The sequence below is a fragment of the Rhinoraja longicauda genome, chromosome 41, assembly GCF_053455715.1.
Source record: "Rhinoraja longicauda isolate Sanriku21f chromosome 41, sRhiLon1.1, whole genome shotgun sequence".
NCBI lineage: Eukaryota > Metazoa > Chordata > Chondrichthyes > Rajiformes > Arhynchobatidae > Rhinoraja > Rhinoraja longicauda.
Window position 1 is genome coordinate 12968859 of NC_135993.1, and position 25577 is coordinate 12994435.

General features: G+C 44.2%; 1 protein-coding gene across 5 annotated transcripts in view; it reads left to right on the forward strand.

Moving 5' to 3' along the window:
• LOC144611871 (ryanodine receptor 1-like) overlaps positions 1–25577 on the forward strand; it is a 479550-nt gene that overhangs the window by 256086 nt on the left and 197887 nt on the right. For all 5 annotated transcript variants that reach the window (XM_078431182.1, XM_078431183.1, XM_078431185.1 and 2 more), the window contains exons 44-50: positions 2228–2363; positions 4599–4785; positions 6319–6427; positions 9654–9774; positions 14402–14571; positions 21198–21418; positions 21877–21967. In XM_078431182.1, the coding sequence (XP_078287308.1) occupies positions 2228–2363; positions 4599–4785; positions 6319–6427; positions 9654–9774; positions 14402–14571; positions 21198–21418; positions 21877–21967 (1035 nt within the window). The remainder of the gene's footprint in view (positions 1–2227; positions 2364–4598; positions 4786–6318; positions 6428–9653; positions 9775–14401; positions 14572–21197; positions 21419–21876; positions 21968–25577) is intronic.

The window sequence follows — 25577 nt, forward strand, 5'->3', positions numbered from 1 at the left end:
CTTCTCACCTCAGTTTTAAATGGCCTTCCCTTTATTCTAAGAATGTGGACCCTGGTTCTGGACTCCCCCAACATTGGGAACATTTTTCCTGCATCTAGCTTGACAAGTCCTTTTATAATTTTATATGTTTCTATAAGATCCCCTCTCACCCTTCTAAACTCCAGTGAATACAAGCCTAGTCTTTTCAATCTTTCCTCATAGGACCGTCCCACCATCCCAGGGATCAATCTTGTGAACCTACGCTGCACTGCCTCAATTACAAGGATGTCCTTCCTCAAGTTAGGAGACCAAAACTGTACACAATACTCCAGATGTGCTTTACCAGGGCCCTATACAACTGCAGAAGAACCTCTTTACTCCTGTACTGAAATCCTCTCGTTATGAAGGCCAACATGCCATTAGCTTTCTTCACTGCCTGCTGTACCTGCATGCCAACTTTTAGTGACTGGTGTACAAGGACACCCAGGTTTCACTGCACTTCCTCCTTACCTAACCTGACACCATTGAGATAATAATCTGCTTCCTTGTTTTTGCCGCCAATGTGGACAACCTCACATTTATTTACATTAATACTGCATCTGCCCACTCACTCAATCTGTCCAGGTCACCCTGCAACCTCCGAACATCCTCTTCGCAGTTCACACTGCCACCCAGCTTTGTGTCATCTGCAAACTTGCTAGTGTTACTTCTAATTCCTTCATCCAAATCATTAATATATATGGTGAATAGTTGCGGCCCCAACACCGAGCCTTGCAGCACTCCACTCGCCACTTCCTGCCATTCTGAAAAGGACCCGTTTACTCCTACTCTTTGCTTCCTGTAGGCCAACCAATTCTCTATCTATGTCAACACTCTACCCCCAATACCATGTGCTCTAATTTTGCTCACCAATCTCCCGTGTGGGACCTTATCAAAGGCTTTCTGAAAGTTCAGATACACTACATCCACTGGCTCCCCTTCATCCATTTTACTTGTTACATCCTCAAAAAATTCCAGAAGATTAGTCAAGCATGACTTCCCCTTCATAAATCCATGCTGACTTAGACTTATCCTTTTACTGCTATCCAAATGCACCGTTATTATCTCTTTAATAATTGACTCCAGCATCTTCCCCATCACCGATGTCAGGCTAACTGGTCTGTAATTTGCCGCTCTCTCTCTCAGGCGGTCCAGTGCAGGCCAGTTGCCTTACCAGGCTGAGAGGCATCTGATCAGAATATTTTCTGTAACGTACCTGCAGGATTCCAAGAGAATCCTTGTGGAAATGTTGTAGCTTCGGAGATGCTTTAGAAAGGTAACATGCTAACGCACTTTCTTGATCAGTGGAGTGTCACGCTGCATCAGTGTGGAGGGAGCAGGTTAGGTTGCGGTTGATGTGGATGCCTAGGGACTTAAAGCTGTTGACCATTTATACAGCAGCTCTGTTGATAAGACCAGAATTTTGTTCACCCCCTTGTTTCCTTAGGTTAACAACCAATTCTTCCTGACAGTTAGGGATAGGTTAGATTCAAAATGCTGTAGTAACTCAATGGGTCAGGGAGCAACTCTGGAGAAAATGGATAGGTGACATTTTGGGTCGATAACCTTCTTCAGACGGATTGGAGGGTTTGGGGGGGGGCAATGGATGCCAGAAAAAAAGGAGACAAATCAGGGCCAGCAACAGATGACCTCAGGCAGGGAGATTCCTCCTTGGTCTTTATTAAGGGCTAGGCTGTTGGCTTGACACCATAATACAAGATACTCGCTTTCTGTCCTGTACTTCATCTCATCATTATCAATCTGGCCAGCACTAGAAATTATCCTCAAGAACGTAAAGATCAAGTTGGCATTGTACATAGTCACACAGTTGTGGGTGTGCCAATTTTACAAACTAAAACAGGCATGTTTTATTCTAGTTCTGATGAATGACCATCAACCTTAAGAAGGTAACTTTTTTCTCTCCACGTTGCTTCCTTACCTACTGATTTCTAGTATCTGAATTTTAAAAAGTTTTTTGGTAATGGATCAGTTTCGCATTGTGCAGTTATTAATTACAGATTTGAGCAAAAGTAGCCTGAAAAAAAAAGAGTCCTAACTATGAGCAGGAAGTACATTTTTTGGCCTGGCAGAATACTTTGATATGTGCATAACTTACATTGGATGTGGTGTCTTTTTCATTGATGAATGCTGTGAATTGTAGTCTGCAAATTATTCTCTTTTGGATTTTGCCATTTATTTCTATTAATAGGTGGTGACATACCTGGCAGGATGTGGATTGCAAAGTTGCCCTATGCTTCTGGCAAAAGGATATCCAGATATTGGGTGGAATCCTGTTGGAGGCGAACGCTATCTAGATTTTCTACGTTTTGCTGTATTTGTTAATGGTGCGTAGCTCAAAGAAAGTTGAATAATTCTATTTTAATACCTTTTTCGTCTAATCAAAAATCGTTTGAGCACTAAAATTTGTAGATGAATGAAACAAAATTAGCTAAATAAATTGCATAGATTATACAGTGTCCTCCATAATGTTTGGGACAAAGACCCATCAGTTATTTATTTGCCTCTGTACTCTACAATTTGAGATTTGTAATAGAAAAAATCACATGTGGTTAAAGTGCACATTGTCAGATTTTATTAGAGGCCATTTTTATACATTTTGACTTCACCATGTAGAAATTACAGCTGTGTTTATACATAGTACCCCCATTTCAGGGCACCATAATGTTTGGGACACATGGGTTCACGGGTGTTTGTAATTGCTCAGGTATGTTTAAATGCCCCCTTAATGCAGGTATAAGAGAACTCTCAGCACCCAGTCTTTCCTTTGGAAACCTTTATCACTGTTTATCAATGTGAGGACCAAAGTTGTGCCAATGAAAGTCAAAGAAGCCATTATGAGACTGAGAAACAAGAATAAAACTGTTAGAGACATCGCCCAAACCTTTGGCTTACCAAAATCAACTGTTTGGAACATCATTAAGAAGAAAGAGAGCACTGGTGTGCTTACTAATCGCAAAGGGACTGGCAGGCCAAGAAAGACCTCCACAGCTGATGACAGAAGAATTCTCTCTATGATAAAAAAAAGATCCCCAAACACCTGTCCGACAGATCAGAAACACTCTTCAGGAGTCAGGTGTCGATTTGTCAATGACCAGTGTCCGCAAAAGACTTCATGAACAGAAATACAGAGGCTACACTGCAAGATGCAAACCACTGGTTAGCCGCAAAAATAGGATGGCCAAGTTACAGATTGCCAAGAAGTACTTAAAAGAATAACCACAGTTCTAGAAAAAGGTCTTGTGAACAGATGAGACGAAGATTAACTTATATCAGAGTGATGGCACGAGCAAAGTATGGAGGAGAGATGGAATTGCCCAAGATCCAAAGCATACCATCTCATCTGTGAAACACAGTGGTGGGGGTGTTATGACCTGGGCATGTATGGCTGCTGAAGGTACTGCCTCACTTATCTTAATTGATGATACAACTGCTGATGGTAGTAGCATAATGAATTCTGAAGCGTATGAACACATCCTATCTGCTCAAGTTCAAACAAATGCCTCAAAACTTATTTTTAGGCGGTTCATTCTACAGCAAGGCAATGATTCCAAACATACTGCTAAAGCAACAAAGGAGTTTTTCAAAGCTAAAAAAAAATGTTCAATTCTTGAGTGGCCAAGTCAATCACCCAATCTGAACCCAATTGAGCATGCCTTTTTTTATGCTGAAGAGAAAACTGAAGGGGACTAACTCCCAAAACAAGCATAAGCTAAAGATGGTATGTAGGTTAATTGGCTGGGTAAATGTAAAAATTGTCCCTAGTGGGTGTAGGATAGTGTTAATGTACGGGGATCGCTGGGCGGCACGGACTTGGTGGGCCGAAAAGGCCTGTTTCCGGCTGTATATATATGATATGATGATATGATATGGCTGCAATACAGGCCTGGCAGAGCATCACCAGTGAAGACACCCAGCAACTGGTGATGTCCATGAATCGCAGACTTCAAGCAGTCATTGCATGTAAAGGATATGCAACAAAATACTAAACATGACTACTTTCATTTACATGACATTGCTGTGTCCCAATCCTCATGGTGCCCTGAAATGGGGGGACTATGTATAAACACCACTGTAATTTCAATAAAAATGGCCTTTATTAAAATCTGACAATGTGCACTTTAACCACATGTGATTTTTTTTCTATTACAAATCTCAAATTGTGGAGTACAGAGGCAAATAAATAAATGATGGGTTTTTGTCCCAAACGTTATGGAGGGCACTGTACCTGAAAAAGCAAACTAGCGTCTCAATTTGATATATCTCATTTGAAAGGCTCTCCATTAGTACTGCATCAGAGTTTAAAATTGTGTTACAGATTTCAATACAGAAGCAACATTGCCTGTTGTTGGACATTAATGTATAATTAAATTATTTAATGACTGAAATGGAAACCTAGTTGCTCTGGGGAATACAAACTCTATATATTCTTAATGCCTTGAAAACGGTGAACATAAACATAGAATGTAATTAAAGGCTTTGATTTCGTAAGCATAAGAAGCATGTGGAACTCTTGCTGTTCCCACTGATTTGCCAACAGGGTGTATGTTTTGTAATTTTAGGTGAAAGTGTTGAAGAAAATGCCAATGTCGTTGTGCGCTTGCTAATACGTCGCCCCGAATGCTTTGGGCCAGCCCTACGAGGTGAAGGTGGTAGTGGTTTACTTGGGGCCATCGAGGATGCTATCAAGATTTCTGAGGATCCTGCCCGTGATGGACCAACGGTGAAGAAAGACCGTAGACGGGAATAGTAAGAAAACAACGTTAATTTGAATCAGCAAAAATATATATCATATATTTCCTTTTATGAAGATTGGCAGCCTGAGAAATTGATCTGTTGGTGAAATCGGCTGAAAAATGGCAATTGGAGTTTAATCCAGATAAATATGGAGTGATGCATTTTGGGACCACAATGGTGCTAGGACATAGAACATGAATGAAAGGGTCTTACGGAGTATTGAAGAATGCGGTAGCGTGGAGTATATGTCTTTAGGTCTTTGAAGGTGACATCAAAGATCGAACACAATGGATATTGGCCATTAGTTGGAGCTTTGAATAGATTTTCCTGGTGAGAAGAAGGCTGAGGGGTGACATTATAGAGTTTTATAAAATCATGAGCGCCATAGATAATAATAATAATAATAATGCATTTTATTTATATAGCGCTTTTCATATACTCAAAGACGCTTTACAGAGATTTTGAGAACATCGCCATCGCCATGCAATGCGATACAATGCATCGCCATAGTCTTTTTACTCCAGAGTAGGAGAGTTAAAAGATAAACGGCATTAATTTAATTGGAGGTCAAAGATCTAAAAAGGAGGCACATGTTTTCACATGAGAGGCACGTTTTTCCACACAGACATTGGGGGATATATATGCAACGAGCTGCAAATTAGTAGTGGAGGCAGGTACAATTAGAGCGTTTAAAGGGCATTTGGTCAAGTCGGTTGGTAAAGGTTTAGAGGGGTTGGGTCGAATGTAGGCAAATGGGATCAGCTCAGGTAGACAACTCGATCAACATGGATGAGTTGGGCTGAAGGGTCTGTTTCCGTGCTATCGTTTATGATTTTAAAGATGTGCGCCAAGCCACGTAAGAAAATACAGGGCATGTGTCCAGATGTTTGATCATAGAAATATATTTCAAGGGGTATCTTATTGAAGGAAAGGGAGTTAGAGAAAAAATTGGATTTGAGACACATCAATGGTTTTGGAAGACATTCCAGACAGTGTCCTGGCAGCTGACGAAAATAATTAAATATCAGGTGCTCTTCAGAAATAATGAGAATGCTTCTTTAATTGGTGAATGGCCCACACAAACTTTTTTTAGAATTTGTTTTGATCCATGCAAATGATAAATGACCTGGAAACGGAATAGTTCTGCACTGATTGTCATTCCTGCACCCACTCTTTCAGGAGACATAAACCATCTTCACAGAACTGAAGTCATGACATTTTTAGGACAGGATTTAAAACGGACTGAATCTTTTTGTGAATGTGTATATGTATATATATTTAGAATGAACTGTACACATTATCAATTTAAAAGCCCCAGCGCAGGAAGTTTAGAAGTGAAATTGATGTTGAGCGGTAATGCAGAGTGGGCAGTAAAGCTATTTGCAAGCACAGATTTATACCATCACTGAATCCAACTCTCCTTGCTCCTTGATTTAAAAATAACTGTAGAATAATTTTTGTATTGCAGTACATTCTGAGAAAACAAAGCCCAAGTTTCAATGAATATTCCATAATGATCAATAACATACTTTTCACCTCCTGCAGCTATAGTGAAGAGGTTCATGAAGAAAACCGTGTCCATCTGGGGAATGCCATCATGTCTTTCTACTCAGCATTAATCGATCTATTGGGCCGCTGTGCTCCGGAAATGCATGTAAGTGATTACCTAATATTGATAAATTAATTGCTGCTTCCTGTTGAACCACCCTCCTATACATCTTTGTGCCTATTATCTTTGATTCACATTCAAAAACTGTTTATGTAAAAGCTTTGAAAGATGTAAAATATTTATTAAAATGAAAGCGAAAAGAAACTGATCTGTCCTGTCAAAACAAGTAAATTACTTTATTCGTGAGCTTCAGAGATTAGTCTGAAGCCAAACATTTAAAGCTTGAATTTGACATTGAAATGTACGTTGAGTTTCATCTTTGTCTTTCTGGGAAACAAATGAGAAACAGAGGAGTGGACAACCGCCTGCCACAACTAATCCAACACATTCTCTGACATTTTGGATGCCTGTAATGTGATCCCACCGTCAGTCATCCTACCCATTCCTATCCCTTTCAGCATTCCATAGAGACCATTCTCTCCACAACTCCTTGGTTTTCTCATTTCTTTCTCACTAAACCCACCCCCACCCAGGCACTTTCTCCTGCAACTACCTGCCCCTCCTTTACATCAGCGAGACCAAGTATAAAGTTACTGTTTTGCCAAACACCAAGGCCTGCTGGAGCTCCCGGACACTAACCACTTTAACTGCCCTTCCCATTCCCGTACTGTCCTTTCTATCTCACGCTCCTCCATTGCCAGAGTGAAGCCACTCACAAACAGGAAGAACAGCACCTCATATTCCACTCTGGTAGTGTCGTGGTTACCGGTGTTCAAAATGAAGCAGATGACACGGAGAATTCTTCAAGAAGTTAAAAGCCTTTATTTGCAAACAACGGCTGGAACAATCAGGATGTCAACCATCTGACTGCCCACTTAGTACATCGGGCAGCCTATTTTTATAGGATTCTTTCAGCCTTATCTTCTTTTCCTTATCTCGCCCTCATACTCCTCTTTACAGTTATTCATCTCTTTGCAGTCACCCTGTTTACCCTGCCACCATTAAACCCCACTCATTGATGATCAAAATTTATATCATATTTATATCATTCCATGGGCCATTTCGTAACCAATTTTTTCGTCCTTTTCTCCCATTTTTCAGAGTGTTTTTTAATATCCTCTTTGGATATGGGGAATTTCTTACTTAGTATTTCAACTGCAGTTATTTTATTCATTGTACTTGTCTTATTTTAGTGCACTTGGTCAGTCAGTTTAAATGCAGTCCTTGTTCTCACTTTACTTTGTTCCGTCTCTATAGTCACTAGGCTACCTATTACGCTATTTCTATTTTCTACAGTTCTACTATATAATATTTTGCAATTTTTATTTTTAATGTTATCCAATTATTCCAATTTTTTGATCCTGCCCGTACAGACCCCTAGCCGACCAGAGTAATCCCCGGTTAACTAGAGCGGTACCCACAGGACTTTTTATCCTGCCCGTCCAGACCCCTAGCTAACCAGAGTGATCCCCAGTTAACTAGAGCGGTATCCACAGAACGCCTTGTCTATTCAGTCCCCTATCCTCTTAGGGCGGTATCCACAAGGTCTTCTGATCCTGCCCGTACAGACCCCTAGCTAACCAGAGTGATCCCTAGTTAACTAGAGCGGTATCCACAGGACGTTTTATCCTGCCCGTACAGACCCCTAGCTAACCAGGGCAATCCCCAGTTAACTAGAGCGGTATCCACAGGACGCCTCGTCTATTCAGTCCCCTATCCTCTGAGGGCGGTATCCACGAGGTCTTCGTGACGTCACAAACTCTTACTCAACTAAATCTACTTTCTTAACTTATCTATTTTCTACTTACCCCACTGCGCAGCCTTCTTGAGCAATCCTCCGGGTCTCTTTTTAGAATAGTTTAGACAGATTCTTTGGATCGGAGAGGCCCTTGGACCGCCTGGGCACTCCTGTGCCACCAGTGGTCCCCCGTTTTCAACAGGCTATTAGTCCAAATAAAGCGGAAAACCGCCTACCTTTTTTGCGGGTGGCCACCCTTTACCTGTTGAACCGGGGAGCCCCTGACGGGCTTGGAAGCGCCTTTAGCTTGTCATCCGTTATCGAACGGGCCTCTTTCCGATCCTGCCGACTACGCCAATTTTGTCGTGGTTACCGGTGTTCAAAATGAAGCAGATGACACGGAGAATTCTTCAAGAAGTTAAAAGCCTTTATTTGCAAACAACGGCTGGAACAATCAGGATGTCAACCATCTGACTGCCCACTTAGTACATCGGGCAGCCTATTTTTATAGGATTCTTTCAGCCTTATCTTCTTTTCCTTATCTCGCCCTCATACTCCTCTTTACAGTTATTCATCTCTTTGCAGTCACCCTGTTTACCCTGCCACCATTAAACCCCACTCATTGATGAATGTCTGTATTTCTTCACATGTTGCCTTCCACTCTGTCACCATTAAACTTTCAAGTAATCACCCCACTCATTGATGGATGTCTGTATTTCTTCACATGTCACCTTTCACCCTTGTCTTCTATCCTGGTTCATCCATCAATGTTTCTCCTCCTCCTGAGCAGCAGTTACAGACACGTGTCAAGGGTAAGGAATGTCTAGAGCGCCTTAATTAGTTACAGAGAGGCGCCTAATGCCTAAGTAGTTACAAACCTTAAACAACAATGTCTAATGTATAAAATAATATCGTATTATCTCCCATAGTAGCTTAAATTAATTCTCCATTTAAAGTAATGCACCCCCCCCCCCCCAGTCCTCTCCCAACGCCACTACACATACATTTCTCTCACCATCCACCACTCCACACCCAACTTAAAGGAAAGATGCATTTGCATAGGAGAGGACCCAAAAGAGATAGTATGTAGATGGTGCCAGAGATGGAGAATTGTAGCTGTGAGGGAACATTTAATAGATTGGACTTATGTTCCTGCAACAGAGGGAAGGCATAATTGACATTGAATATGCGTGAAAGTGTGGTCAGGCAAATATCTTCAACACAGTGAAATGGTGCACAGATGTGTACTTGACAAGCCACAACCTTCGGGACAACATACAGATCATTACTGGAAGGTGTGGTTCGGTGGGATTGTCTTAAGTACACAACCAGCACTATTTAAATGTGCTGGTGGTACTGGTTCAACTGGCAGAGACTCAATGGAAGGAATAATTCCTTTACTATTAATTTTCTATGATTTTCTATCTGCCTTCAACTCTGTGGACTGAAATACGATTTTCCGGTTCATTTTGAAATAGCGCTTTACCAGAACTGGCTTTTTGCAAGTTTGTATATTTTTCTCTTTTTCAACAGTTGATTCAAGCTGGCAAAGGTGAAGCATTAAGAATTCGAGCTATCCTGCGATCCTTGGTTCCCATTGAAGACTTGGTTGGTGTTATAAGCCTGCCAGTGCAGATACCTGCCTTTGGAAAAGGTAAAGTTCAACTGATGTTGCTGGTGTGCTCAAGGTTTGTACATGTTCAAAATGCCAGATGCACTCAGCAGGCCAGGCACCATCTATGGGGAGAGTCATTGTTCTGCACAATACTTGGCCCAATTCATCCATCCCAACCATGATGTCTCTCACTGTTAATTCCATTTGCTTGAGTTGGGCCCATATCCTTCCACTCATTTCCAATACGTGTTCTGGCTTTTTATGCATTTTGATAGTTTCTGCCACCACCACCTCTTCCGGCAGCCTCTGCCATAAGAGGGCCAATTACAGTGTCCTTGTTAGACCGGGGGCTTGGTGGAGGCAGGTAGGATCGTTGCATTTAGATAGGCAAAGGAATATGCAGGAAATGAAGCTAAACGGTTCACATTCAGGCAGAGGCGTTAGTTTAACCTGACATTTTGTACGGCATGGACATGTGCTGGACTGTGGTTCATGTAAAACCACCACCCTGTGTGTGGAAAAAAAAATGCCCCTAAGATTTACGAGGATGCGATACGATACGATAGAACTTTATTGATCCCAGGGGAGATATTGGTGTGCCAACAGTCATAAAACACAACAAGATACAGTACATAAAACATGAAATTAAAGTGACGAGTGGAAAGTCCAGGATTGGGGATGTGCAAAAAGGGTGGTGGGTGTATGGATCAAGCTGCCAGGGAAGGTGGTTGAGGCTGGGACTATCCCAACGTTTAAGAAACAGTTAGACAAGTACATGGATAGGGCAGGTTTGGAGGGATATGGACCAAATGCAGGCAGGTGGTACTAGCGCAGCTGACACATATTGGCCGGTGTGGGCAAGTTGGGCCGAAGGGCATGTTTCCACACTATCACTCTATGACTCTACTTTAAATGTCTCCTCACTTAAACCTGAGTCCTCAGCTTCTAGACTCCCCTGCTCTGGGGATAAACCGTGGACTATCTTTTCTAAGCCCCTCATGATTTTCCAAACTGTATAAGGTCATCCATCGGCCTCCTACGTTCCACTCAGAATAAACATAGCCTATCCAATCACTCCTTATAAATACAGACTTCCATTTCTGGTAGCATTCTGGTGAATCTCTTCTGCAATCTTTCTAATGCTGCCACATACTTCCTGTGGTGTGGCAACCAGAATGACACAAAAGCTCCAAATGCGGTTTAAACATTTTGTGCAGCTGTAACATGAAGACCCAACTCATACTCAATATCTTGGCCTATGAAGACAAGCATATCAAATACTGCCTTTCCTATCCTATCCACCCATGTCACCATTTTAAGGGTATTTACATTCCCAAGTTGTTTTGTATATCAACATTCATTGTAATAACCCTGCCATTTATTCTGCATGACCTACCAGAATTCCATATCCCAACATCCGTTTCCTCACACTCATCTGAATTAAATTCCATCTCCACTGCTCTACCCAACTTTCCAGTGGATCTGTGCCCCATTGTATCCGTAGACAACTGTCTACTTCTGACACGAATTCTACAACTAGTCTACAACTGACAACTTCACCAGTTATTGCAACAACAGCAGAATTACTATTCAAACCACCTCTGACATTATACGAGACATTTATATATATTCCAATCAAGGGTCCCTACAGTACACCACTGGTTACAAACTTTCATTCAAAAGAGCAACCTTCTCCCTGATCAATGCCAAGAATCAGTCTCTAAGATACCCTGGCTCCACACACAGCTTTGTCCTTTGGTCCTTGAGGGGACCTAGTATTTTTCTAACTACCCTTTTGCTACTAACATTATTATTAACAAGTATTAGAATTTTCCTTAATCTTGCTGTCCCTCTGTTCTCCAAACTCTCTCAAGATCTCTCTTACATCCCCCATTAAATTTAAAAGACATTACCTATATCTGATGTGTGCTTGTAAAAACAAAGAATTGCAGGTGCACGTTAATACAAAAAAGGACACAAATTGCTGGAGCAGGTCAGGCAGCACCCTAGGTGACGTTTCGCGTCGAGAACCTTCATTAGACTGATTCTAGGGGGAGAAAAAAGAGAAGGGGGTAGGAAAGTGGGGGATGGGTTATGGAGGGACTTACCTAAAACTCAATGTTCATTCTGTTGGGTTGTAAGCTACCAAAGCAGAATATGAGGTGCTGTTCCTCCACTTTGCTTGTGGCCTCACTCTGCAAAGGAGGAGGCCTAGGACAGAAAGGTCAGTGTTGGAATGGGAAGTAACAAGGTTTGCAACCAGGAGATCCAGTAGGCCTTTGCAGACCAAGCACAGGTGTTCAGCCAAAGCGTCGCTGTCTACACTTGGTATGCTTCCTTTTTCTTGAAAAAGACGCAAAGTGCTGGAATAACTCAGCGGATCAGGCAGTATCTCTGGAGAACTTGGATTGGTGACGTTTCAGGTCCGGACCCGAATGTGTTTGTGTTGAATGGAAGAAAGCAAGAGGGGCAAGGCAAAAGGTGGCAGGTAATATGTGAACACAGGCGAGTAGTGGAGGGGGTTGATAGGCAGATGTTGAACTAAGGACAGAGATTAAAAGAATGAAGTCAGACAAAAGGTGCAAATTGTGAAGCCAGAGGAAGTTATGTAGATGGGGGAAGGGAAATCTCACTCTGCCAGAGGTCAGAAAAGTCAGTATGGAAATGTGAAAGGAAGTTAAAATGGTTAGTAACCAGGAGATTCATTAGGCTTTGGTGAAACGAGCGCAAGTGTTCGGCGAAATGGTTGCCAAGTCTACGCTAGGTATCACCGATGTACAGGAGACCACATCGGGAACACCGGATGGAGTTGATCTGTATGAGTGTTGAATTCTCCAACTGTGATCGCAGAGGATCTCACCTGGTCTACCAACACCATCACCACAGTAAAGAAGGCACAGCAGAGACTCCACTTCCTGAGGATCCTCAGGAAAACCAACCTGCAGGAGAAGCTCATGTTGTCCTTCTATCGCTGCTCCATCGAGAGTGTGCTGGCATACTGTATAACCACATGGTATGCCAGCTGCTCAGAAAAGGACAGGAAGGCCCTTCAGAGGGTCATCACGACGGCCCAGAAAATCATCGGCTGCTCACTGCCCTCCCTGGAGCACCTGTTCAGCCTACGCTGCCTCAGTAGAGCAGGCAAAATAATAAAAGATCCATCCCACCCCGGCCACCGTCTGTTTGTTCATCTGCCCTCTGGTCGACGTTTCAGGTCGATAAAATCCCGAACAAACAGACTTAAGAACAGTTTTTACCCCAGGGCCATACGAGAACTGAACACTACCTTTGCACTAGGCAACACTAAAAAATCTTTGTACTTAACATAATTGTATTTAATTGTATTTATGTATTTATTTGTTTTTGCATTTATTGCATATATGTTTGTACGCACCGTCAGGATTGGCTATTTTTTAATTTCGTTGTACTCGTTGCAATGACAATAAATGAATATTATTATTATTATTATTATTATTATTTAAGTAACATCCCTCCTAACCCCACACTTTATTTTCTATCCTCACTCCACCCCCTGCCCACACACCCCATTTATCCCACTATCCCACCCCAGTCACGCTGCTTCTTTCCAATCTTTGTATGCTTATCTCCCATGCCCAACTACCTGATTCCCCTTTTATTGCCCCCCTCTTTCCCCTCCGCCTTTGTCCCCTTTCCCCCTTCCATCTACTTCCCTTCCTGGGGTGCTGCATGGCAGAAGCCTTCCCTTCCTCAAAATTCCTTTGCCTCACTGTCTGAAAGTTAGACTTATAAAGCTGATGTAGTGACTAAAACAAACTCAACTAGGGTACAATAACATGACAATAGTTAACTAGTATTAACTAGATGTATTTTGTTGTTCAAGTAAATAACAGGGTTTGTTTCAGATACAAAAGAAAGCAGTTCTGTTTCTGGTTTCAGTACATGGGCTTAGCTGCAAACACAAACTAGCCTCCCTTACTTTGACTCCATCTACACCTTGCGCTGCCTCAGCAAGGCCAGCAGCATAATCAAGGCCGAATCGTATCCCGGCCACTCCCTCTTCCTCCCTCTCCCATTAGGCAAAAGGTCCAGAAGTGTGAAAACGCACACCTCCAGATTCAGGGACAGTTTCTTCCCAGCTGTTATCAGGCAACTGAACCATCCTACCACAACCAGAGAGCAGTACTGAACTACTATCTACCTCATTGGAGACCCTCGGACTTTGCTGACTTTACCTTGCACTAAACGTTGTTCCCTTATCAAGGATCTATACACTGTAAATAGCTCAATTGTTGTGATGTGTTGTCATGTGTTGTCTCCCCATGACCTCCGTGGGATTTCTCCAAGATCTTCGGTTTCCTCCCACACTCCAAAGACAGACAGTTTTGTAGGTTAATTGGCTTGGAGTAAATGTAAAATTGTCCCTAGTGCATGGAGGTTAGTGTTAATGTGTGGGAATCGCTAATTGGTATGGACTTGGAGAGCTGCAGGATCTGTTTCCACACTGTATCTCTAAACTAAACTAAACAAAACGCTTTTCACTGTACCTCGGTACATGTGACAATAAAGCACACTAAACAATACTCATTTGCAAAATTATTTTCTTGTATGACAGAGACTAGAGGTGTGTACCTATTGCAGTCTGTATCCTGGGTTTCGGGTTAATTTGATGGTTTTTGATTTCCAGATGGCAACCCTGTTGAGCCTAAAATGTCAGCCAGTTTTGTCCCTGACCATAAGGCTCCCATGGTGCTGTTCCTGGACCGTGTGTATGGGATAGAAAGTCAAGATTTCCTCCTTCATGTTTTGGAGGTTGGCTTCTTACCTGACATGAGAGCTGCTGCCTCCTTGGACACTGTGAGTAATGATTTTAAGTACAATATTTCAGAAAATATGTATGCAAAATGCAGTTGTAGTCAAATATTTTGGCATTAAATTATTTTCACTTTGCTACAAGAGTGTATCAAGACAGGTTCATTATAGCATCACGTTCAGCATAGATATCATGGGCAGAAGTGACCTCCTCCTGTGCTCTACTGTCTGTGTTGCAGGCTCTTCTGAACTGGTCGAGTGTGGAATATCACGTTCATTCACTCACTGACTCAGGCACAATCACACTCAAACAAAACTTATTATTACAATCTTTATTTATTGAACCTGGAGCTTGGTACAATGTTTTGGTGATCGACCAGTGGGCATGTTCCATAAAATAATTCTTTCCACAGCTGTTAAATAAAGTCATAGTTACACAGCACAGAAACAGGCCCTTTGGCCAAAGTTGTCCATGTCGACGAGGGTATTTCCTGAGATGATTTCATTTGTCCACAATTGGTCCATTTTTTTTTTAAACCTTCCCTATCCAAGACCCTGCCCAAATGTCTAAATAAGGCACATACACTCACGTATTCTCGAATATCCCCGAACGCACTCGCAAACCCCGAATACACAGCAGAGCGTGCTGTAGGGTGTTTCTACATGCACGCACGTAAACCCGTACACACTTGCAAGCTCATCAGAGCACGCCACAGGATGTTTCGTTCAAGATCACCTGGCACCGTTCGCGACACGGTCGAAGGCTGAGGTTCTCTCTCCGAAAGGGCACCCATCGCCGTCCTTTATGGCATTTCAGAGCAGACCGCGCCACTGCCCCCTCGATGAGCCAATCATAAGCCCCCCTTGTCTGCAATGTTTCTGCGCTACTAGCAGCAGGGGGCGCAGGTGGTCGGCCCAACTAGTGCTGTCGTGTTGTGTATTAGGGTTAAGAGCTGCTGCCTTCCAGCATCGCGTTCCGTTTTTCCTTACAGCAGAGCTGTCCGTGAACCATGCATGTCCTTGCTGAGCCGAGGATCACATTACGCTTTCCCATAGAATGGCCTTGAAGACGGTGTTCCCAAGCAACGCATCTGGGGATCATGTTTTCGTAGACCATGGAATGTAGGGGCGCTAACTTAGCTGATAACTCCATTACACATTTTAGCTGAAATTGTCAGTTTAACTCTTACACTACACTCCACCCCTTGGAGTCATCAGTCTACATTCGCGCCCATACATGTTAACATGCAGTAACATCCAACTACATGTTACTGAGTATACAAACAATCATAATCAAAAGTATGTCTTAAAACTATTACAATTTGTTTCGTTGGGTTGTTGTTGTTTAAATTAATTAAATTATTGCATCGTATGGGAGGCGCATTCCCAATCTCGTTGTACCCGTGTACAATGACAATAAAGATATATTGTATTGTATTGTATTGTACAGTATAACAATTCTATCTCTATGAATGTGAGGTGATTATATGTTAAACTAACTATCTGTGCCATAATGATGTGAGTTCTATGTTCTATCAGACACTGAGCTAGTCTCGGATGTCTCTGCGAAAGCAAAGCTGATCTCAATGGCCTTGCAGGCATTCCCATGATTTACTGGCCCCTTTTAATCAGCCCAAACGTGCAAAGTGGTGTTTTGAACACAATTTCACCTCACATGAACCCCATACACTCCAAATCCCGTTACATTCGGTCCTCAGACTTAATACCACCCCTCCACCCTCTTGGCACTCCTCACACGGCAGTAGGGAAGCACACAATTGCAGAATATTATGCCAACTACAACTAAAACAAGCCCATTCACCAGCCATTGCATAATAATATGCCCCAACCTCCGAACCCCCAAGACCACCAATTCCACCATGCGTTCTCCGAAGCCTCCTCGTGCAACTGTTCACCAGCTTTATTCAAGGCCTCAACCTGTTGTTATATGTGGGCCATCAGGTTTGTAATGTTTTCATTGGGCATCCGGTATGTAAGTGCAGCATTCTCTCCCTATAATGGCACATCCCCCCTTTCTCGGCTAGTAGGAAGTCCAGGGCCATGTGATTCTGCAAGGCGACAGTTCGTATTGCCACCATTTCGCCAGTCAGGGCTTGGATAGCCTGCCCTGCCTCGACTAGCCCCAGAGTAGTCCTATTGTCTGTGATGTGGGACATGTGCACAAACTCAGTTCACGTAGGTACGCATGCAGGAGCGAGAGATAGGTGTTTGGTTGCGTGCAGACAGGCGGTGCAGCAGCCAGCACTGCCAGAGGTATCAGCCCATGCCATCGTCCGGTACATGATTTGCCCCGCGGCTGTTCGGTAGAGAGAGGGCGGAGCAGGCTCACTCTCACCTGGTCAAGCGTTGTAAAGGTAGACATGGAGGTTTATCTTCCCCGGTCACCAAAAGCTACTGCGTATTGCTCTGCGCTGCGGCAATAACTTGCCCCTTGCAAGGGGGTTCCCCACCGGGGACCGAAACCCACATCTTCCGGGCGGCTTCCCGATGTTCTTTCATCAGTGTGGCGTCTTCTGGCTCGACTGCAACAGCCAGATGTCAGCTCATGGTGTCCCCCCAGCCACAGGCTGTTGGTTCAAGTTGTTTACTGCTTGCTGTAACACAAGGGCCCACCCCTTGAGCGTGCGGGAGGGAGTTAGTGTACGTATCTGCTCCTTTAATTGACCATTCATTCACTCCACCAGCCCTACTGCTTGCGGGTAATACGGGATGTGGAGGGTCCGCTCCACCCCATTATCAGCCGCCCACTGTTGTACTTTGTTACCGGTAAAGTGGGACCCGTTTTCAGACTGAATCTCCCATTTGGTGCCATACACGGCCATTAGCTGGTGCAGACCATGTATCTCCCACCCCTGGGACTGCCACTGTGTCATCCATGTAGCCATACCGTTGGCAACTGCCCAGGAGTCGGTGTACAGTCGGACTGAAGTATTGTCGTCGGACAAAGGGAGCACCTTGAACCTCATGCAGATGGCTAACACTGCCATGGCCTCTCTCAGCCCTATCACAGATGTACCATTTACATTTTACAATAGACAAGCGCTGTGCGTGGTCCTCCTTATGGGAGACATTGGCGGACTTAACCCTGGTCGTAATAGGTAAATGAGGGCGCATAACCACTATGCCACCCGCTGTAAGGTGTTCCGTAGCTTGGGGTGCCAAGTGACAAGCAAATAACTGTCATTCAAAGGGCGAATATCACGCGGTGGGATCAGGCAATGTCTTTGTCCAGAAGCCGTCCATCATGCTGTTGTGACAGACTCCACTCCTCCTCACGGGCATTAGCCTACAATTGCAATTCAAAAGAGACATTCACCTGCCATAAAGCAAGCGGCAGCGCCTGTTCCACCATCCTCTCAGCCATGCAGTGGGATGCAGGGAGGGTAACAGGGGCATAAGGCCTAGGGTCGCCTGGTCGAGCGAGGGCTGCTGGGAAAACCCGCCAGGGACCCTGGCCACACCTCTAGTCTAGGTCCATCCCCGGGGGCTCTCGTCTTGGGCTGGGTTTTCTTCACTCTGCCCTTGATTCCCCTTTTTCTCACAATGTATTTTCCAAAGGGCATCGAAGGTGCTGGTGGGAATGTAGGATAGTGTTAATGTACGGGGATCGCTGGGCGGCACGGACTTGGTGGGCCGAAAAGGCCTGTTTCCGGCTGTATATATATGATATGATATGATATGAATGCTGTCTATCTGTTCCTTATCCACTCCAGCTCGGAGGAGGGCCAGAAACTGTTCCTTTCTGGATAGATGCCCCTTGGCCCCACGCCTGGTCTGGGATGGATGCCCCTTGGCCCCATGCCTGGTCTGGGATAGATGCCCCTTGGCCCCACACCTGGTCTGGGATAGATGCCCCTTGGCCCCACACCTGGTCTGGGATAGATGCCCCTTCGCCCCACACCTGGTCTGGGATGGATGCCCCTTGGCCCCACGCCTGGTCTGGGATAGATGCCCCTTGGCCCTACTCCTGGTCTGGGATGGATGCCCCTTGGCCCCATGCCTGGTCTGGGATAGATGCCCCTTGGCCCCACACCTGGTCTGGGATAGATGCCCATTGGCCCCACACCTGGTCTGGGATAGATGCCCCTTGGCCCCACGCCTGGTCTGGGATGGATGCCCCTTGGCCCCACACCTGGTCTGGGATAGATGCCCCTTGGCCCCACACCTGGTCTGGGATGGATGCCCCTTGGCCCTACTCCTGGTCTGGGATGGATGCCCCTTGGCCCCATGCCTGGTCTGGGATGGATGCCCCTTGGCCCCATGCCTGGTCTGGGATGGATGCCCCTTGGCCCCATGCCTGGTCTGGGATGGATGCCCCTTGGCCCCATGCCTGGTCTGGGATAGATGCCCCTTGGCCCCACACCTGGTCTGGGATGGATGCCCCTTGGCCCCATGCCTGGTCTGGGATGGATGCCCCTTGGCTCCACGCCTGGTCTGGGATGGATGCATCATTTCTCCTCACTTGTTGCCTCGAGGAGGCGTGGTCAGTCAGATGGTCCAACCCCTCGAATGCAGTGGGGGCTGTCCCTACAGATGCCTTAACCACCGGTCCCAGGAGCAGGAATACCACCCCCCTAATACCAGGCGCCGCAGTCTTAACCAAATAAGAAAGGAGGGCGGCAGTAAAGTCACAGTCTGCAGGACTCTCATAATTCCAATTGTCGTCGTATATAATCATGGCCCATTGTCTCGATGCCACTGCCCCCTCCATGGCTGTGGGCCATGGGGGGGGTCATATGTCTAAAGGTGGGGGAAGGTAGAGACCCTGATCCACTGCCTGTTTCCTGCTGTGGTTATCATACCAGATGTCTCCATCCCAGGCATTAACGTCCTCCCCCCTTATCATTAGTGAACGGACTTTGATCGGGTCAACTTGCCAGTCCACAAGATGCCTCAGCTTGCTGGAGTCTGGCCATCTCACAAGCAGTGTCTGCCGCCCAGTTTCCCATCTCCGCTGCCTGGTTTCTGGATGTCTCCACTGCCTCTGATAGAGTCAGTGGGTGCTCCTTTAATTTATCAATTTTGTCTTTTAGGTTTTTTATTTCTTGTTTTTTATGTTTAAGATTCTCATGTTGAAATGTAACCATTGATAATAACACCCAGAATGTTCCTTTGTGGCTCCCCTTTTCCTCGGAGAACCCGCTCTCTTTTAACTGTCAATATATTATGTCCGATTATAACATTAGGATTGTTGTTTCGGCATCGGACCTGTCGACGGGCTTCCTGGACTGAGCAATTAAGTTGGCCAAACTCTCAAACCTGTCCATGTTATCCACCCACCCTGGGATCTGATATGTTTCAGGCTCCACTGCTTTCTTTGACTTGCACATTATCTATATACTAAAACTTTCGTTTGTTTGTTCCTGAACTGCAGCCAAAACGGTACATGATAGCACGACAATTTTAGGCCCACCTTACTCACCGCCGTCCCTTTGGTGCTAATGGAAGATGTTTCATTGAAATTGGTGTTATATTTTTTAAGTTATTCACATTTAAAAGTTTAAATCTATCTCGTAGGGAGGGAGGGAGGATAAGCGGGGTTGAGGGGGATGGAGTGGGGGGGAGGGAAAGGGGAGAGGGGAGGGGGTAGGAGAGGATGCTGCACCAATGCAGGAGAGGTTTGGGCCCAACGGGTCCACTTGGTCTAGTTTATTACTAAGTGTCTTACCTGAAACCTGCCGACAATGCTAAATGTTGTGTTCGATAAATCACAGGATTCAGATAACAGTTTTGATTCACTCAGTAATTTATTACACTACTAAATGAGGCACATACACTCACGTACCCTCAAATACCCCTGAATATCCCTGAACACACTGGCAAACCCCGAGTACACAGCAAAGCAGGCCACAGGGTGTTTCTACATACACTCACGTAAACCCGTACGCACTTCCAAACTCATCAGAGCACGCCACAGGATGTTTCATTCAGGATCACCAGGCACCATTCACGACATGGTCCAAGGCTGAGGTTCTCTCTCCGAAAGGGGACCTATCACCATCCTTTATGGCATTTCTTATCAGAGCAGACTGCCCCACCATGAGCCAACCATAAGCCCCCTTGTCTGCAACGTTTCTGCGCTACTAGCAGCAGGGTGCGCAGGTGGTCGGCCCAACTAGTGCTGTTATGTTATGTTTGCCAACGTTATGCTTTCCCATAGAATGGTCTTGAAGACTGCGTTCCCAGGCAATCATCACAGATAACGTGCCTGGGAACCTGGTTTTCATAGACCGTGGAATGTAGGGCTGCTAACTTAGCATTATACATTTTAGCTGAAATTGTTAGTTTAACCCTTACACTGTACATGGTCATTGTTTTCTCCGGGACTGGTCTCATTGCCTGAGAAATGATTGAACTGATTTTTTTACCTTTCTGGTATTTTTGGTCCTAGATGGATTACGGTTTTTATACTCTCTCAGATGACATGGTGGGTTTAAGGGATGCATTTCCAGCATTGGCATGTGGTTCTCTGCCACATGGACCTTCTTGTTGTATTCTAGCTCATCATTTCCATATGGCTCAGTTTAGATTTTGGAGAAAGGTCTGAATGTGAATGTGTGAAGTTGTGATGAAAAGCTATGCTTGTTAAGATTCTAAAGTACATTTGGCTTTTGATTAATTTGCAATATATATGACTTGCCCCTCCCCAGGTTGCTTTCAGTACCACGGAGATGGCCCTGGCTTTGAACCGTTACCTGTGCACTGCAGTTCTTCCTCTGATAACCAAGTGTGCTCCATTGTTTGAAGGGACGGAACATAGAGCTATAATGATTGATTCCATGCTTCACACTATTTACCGGCTGTCCAGGGGTCGCTCACTGACCAAGGCACAGAGAGATGTTATTGAAGATTGTCTGATGGCACTGTGCAGGTGAGTTTGTTATTGTAAAAACACACATTAAAAAATCAGAGATGGTAGGTCTTTTGTTTTGATATTGTCAGCAATCCAGATGCAAATTGCACTCAAGCTTGCAGTAGTTTTGAGAGACTCTATCTTAAATGGGTGACATCTTATTTCCTTAGTGCTAGATTTCCCGATCCTCTCAACATCCATTCTATCAATCCTCCTCAAAATTTTGTATCTTCTAAGGAGATAACTTTTCATCTCCTATATTCCATATTCCAATGATTATGGACCCAAGCAGATGAACTTTGCTTCATACATTAAAACTATCATTCCAGGAAACCCAGATAATCTTCACTGCACTGCTTTCAGTGCAAGTACTGTATACCTTCCTCAAATTAGAGACATCTTAAATTCTGGCAGCTGACAAAACGCTGTTATCCAAATATTTAAGTTTGATTGGGGTTTTTTTCTTGCCATTGTAGTTTTCTCCGTCCATCTATGTTGCAGCACCTACTGCGTCGCCTGGTGTTTGATGTACCAATATTGAATGAACATGCCAAGATGCCACTGAAGGTCAGTTTCACTGGGTATACCTTTGCTGATGATTCAACTGTTAACAAAAGGAGGGAGTGCTCGCAGTCAAGCAGCATCAATGAGGAAAGGAAAGAGTCGACATCCTGGGATAAGGAACTTTCATCAGTGCTGGAAATATGCAGAGCAACCTTATTTTAAGTGCAGACTGGGATGATGGCAAAAGTAAAGGGAATGTCTGTGATGTAGGTTGTTGGCTCTCTGTAACTTTTAAAAAACAAAGTTTAATTTAGTTTACAGATGCAATGCGGAAACAGGCCCTTCGGCCACCGTATCCGAGCAGACCCCGTACACTAGTTCCATGTTATCCCAGTTTTCCATCCTACTCACAATGGGCAATTTGTTGAAGCCAATTAGCCGACAAACTTGTATGTGTTTGGAATGTGGGAGGGAACTGAAGTATCTGAAGGAAGGGCCGAATGGCTGAATTCTTGCACCTTTTTTCTACGTTTCTATGGAAGCCCATCTTTTACACCTCCCATCTTAAACTAGTGCCCTATAGTCATACAGCATGGAAACAGACCCTTCGGACCAGCTTGCCCATGCCGATCAACATGCTCCATCTACACTAATCCCACCTGCCTGCGTTTGGTCCATATCCCTCTAAATCTATTCTATTCATGCACCTGTTCAAAAGTTTTTTTAAAACGTTGTGATAATAACTGCCTCAACTACCTCATCCAGCAGCTTGTTCCACATACCTACCACCCTTTGTATAAAAAGATTGCTCCACAGGTTCCTTTTCAATCTTTCCCCCCTCACCTTATACCTATGTCCTCTGGTTCTTGAAGTCTAGTTTTAGACTTCCTGACCATGGGAAAAAGATTGTGACCCTCTATCTTAGCTATGCCCCTCGTGATTTTATAAACCTCGATTTTATAAAGGTCACTCAGTCTTCTGAGCTCATAGGAAAGAAGCACAGTATCTAGTCTGTCTTTGTAAATTAAGCTCTTCAGTCTCAGCAACATTCTTGTGAATCTTTTGTGTACCCTTTCTGGCTGGTTCCAGGTTTCAGAAACAGTTTGATGCACAACAAATTAATATGACCTACTTTGCCCCTCCACAGATGGAGGAGCAAAAAAGAGGCTTATCATGTCAATGATGAATGTGCCAAACATGATGTCAATTTGAATGAATGAATCTGCCTGCACATGGCTTATATCACTCCATTCCATATGTTCATGTCGCTGTCTGAATGCCTCTTAAATGTTGCTCTTGTATTTGCTTTCACATGATACAGTGTGTTGGTGGCACAAAGCACACTCTGTGTGAAAAAAAATTGCCTTGCAAATCTCTTTTAAACTTTCCAATTCTAACCTTAAATCTATGTCCTCTACTAGTTGACATTTCCACATGGGGGTGGGGTAGAAATGATTATGTTATCAATCCCTCTCTGCCTCTCACAATTTTGTAAACTTATTTCAGGTTGCTCCTCAGCATCTGATGCTACAAAGAAAACAATCCATATGTGTCCAACCTCTCCTCATAGCTAATCCAAGTAACACCCTGTTGTTTTTATATCCAGATTCCAGCATCTCTAGTCCCTTGTCTCTCAGTAAATCTCTTTTCTACTCTCTACAAAGCGACCATGCCTTTCCTTTGATGACCAAAAGGAACCAAAACAGCACATGATTCTCCAAATGTTGCCTAACTAAAGTTTTATACAGCTTCCATATGACTTGTCAACATTTACTCTCAGTGCCCAATAGCCCAATAACAGCAGTTTCCAAACGACTCTCCCCAGGTCCTGCCTAACACCTTTACCCAATTCAATTCAAACTGTTTTCTGAGGTCCTGACTTATCCTTATCCATTACTATCTGAAAACATGCGGAGTTATGATCATTTTTTCCAAACGCCTCTCCCATTGAAACCGTCATCTTTCTTGGTTAGATCATCTACTTACTGTTTCAAGAAGTCCTCCTGTATGCATCTAACAAATTCTGCCTCAGCCTCTGCTATTGAGGAAGTCTCAGTCAATATTGGGGTCATTCCTGTCACCCACCATGTATCCTGTAGATAGCAATGTCTCTAGTTGGAAGATGCTGTTCTTGGAACTTAGACTTTGCATTATTGGAGGAATAGGAAAGGCCAGTGACAGGGAGATTAGAGTGGGAATGTGATGAGAAATGAGCAACTGATGACTGGACACTTAAAGTCGCCCTTGCAGACAGCTAAATATTTAGCAGTCACTAAATCTAAATGTAGTTTCTTCCACGTGAAGAAGACCAGTTGTGGGCACCAATTGCAATATACTAAACTGGAGGTGTAAGTGTAAAAGTGTAAGTGTAATTGCTGCTTCACCTAGAATATCTGTTTGGACCCATGATGGAAGGAAGCTGATGGCAGGTATTATGGGGAATTGCTGTGAAAAGGGGAATGGTTGCTGGAGTGGAAGAGCAGACCACGGAACTGGAGAGGGAAGAATCTTGTTGGAATCCTGAAAACAGAGAGGAAGATGTGGAAATCTGTTTGAGTTAGAAAGAATTATGTAGGGTGATCCTTTGAGAAAGAAAGTGGCCATATGGAAACAACCCCACCAGCCCACTGAGTGCATCATCAAGCTCATATTTTTGTACACCAAGCCTATCTCACTCTTTCTCAAGACTCGACCACTCTTCCACATTCTGGGGGCAATTTACAGTGGACAATTAAGGAACTCACATATTTTGAGTATGTGGGAGGAAATCCAGTTGGTAATAAGGTGAACATACAAACTGTACAAACAGTATAAGAGTCCAGGATTGAACCTGGGTCCTTGGTGCAGTGAGGCACCAGCTCTACCATCTGTACCACTGTGCCACCCTAAATGTGAGGGCTGGTGGAAAGAGAGAATAAAGTCCTGTTCTTGGGGTGGCAGGGAAGGAAGAGGCTGCGAATGGTAGGACAAGAGCAGAAGAGAGATATTTCATTGTTCTGTTAACCATGGTAGAGGGAACGCCACTGTCCAGCAAAAAGAAAGACATTTTAAAGGCTCTGGTGTGGAAAGTCAATTGACAGGTCTGACAAAGACTGGAAGAACGGAATGGAGATCTTACCAAAAGCAGGATGGAGGGGGCGTAGTGGGGATAGCAATAGGTGCCATGGACTCGTACTGGACATTGAGAGCTAGTTACCCCCTACGATGCAAATGAAGATGTCAAAGGGAAGGTAGTGAGAAATGGACCATGTGACCATGAGAGCAGTTTGGAACTTGGCAGCAACAGTAAAGGCATTTGAGTTCTTTAAGAGTGCAAGAAACACCATCAAATACAGTCATCAACATAATAGAAGAGGAACTGAGGGAGGAGGTCTGAATTAAACTAAAACAAGGAATGTTCCTCAGGTAGACACAAAATGCTGGAGTAACTCAGCGGGACAGGCAGCATCTCTGGAGAGAAGGAATAGGTGATGTTTCGGGTTGAGACCTTCAGAATGTTCCTCATATGGATTCAGAACTGGCTTATTTATGGAAGCAGAGGATTATGGTGCAAGGGTGGTATTCTGGCTGGAGGTATGTGATCAGTGAAGTCCAACAGGGATCTGTGCTGGGACTTCTGCTATTTGTGATATATATAAATGACCTGGACATAAATGTCGTTGGGTTGATGAGT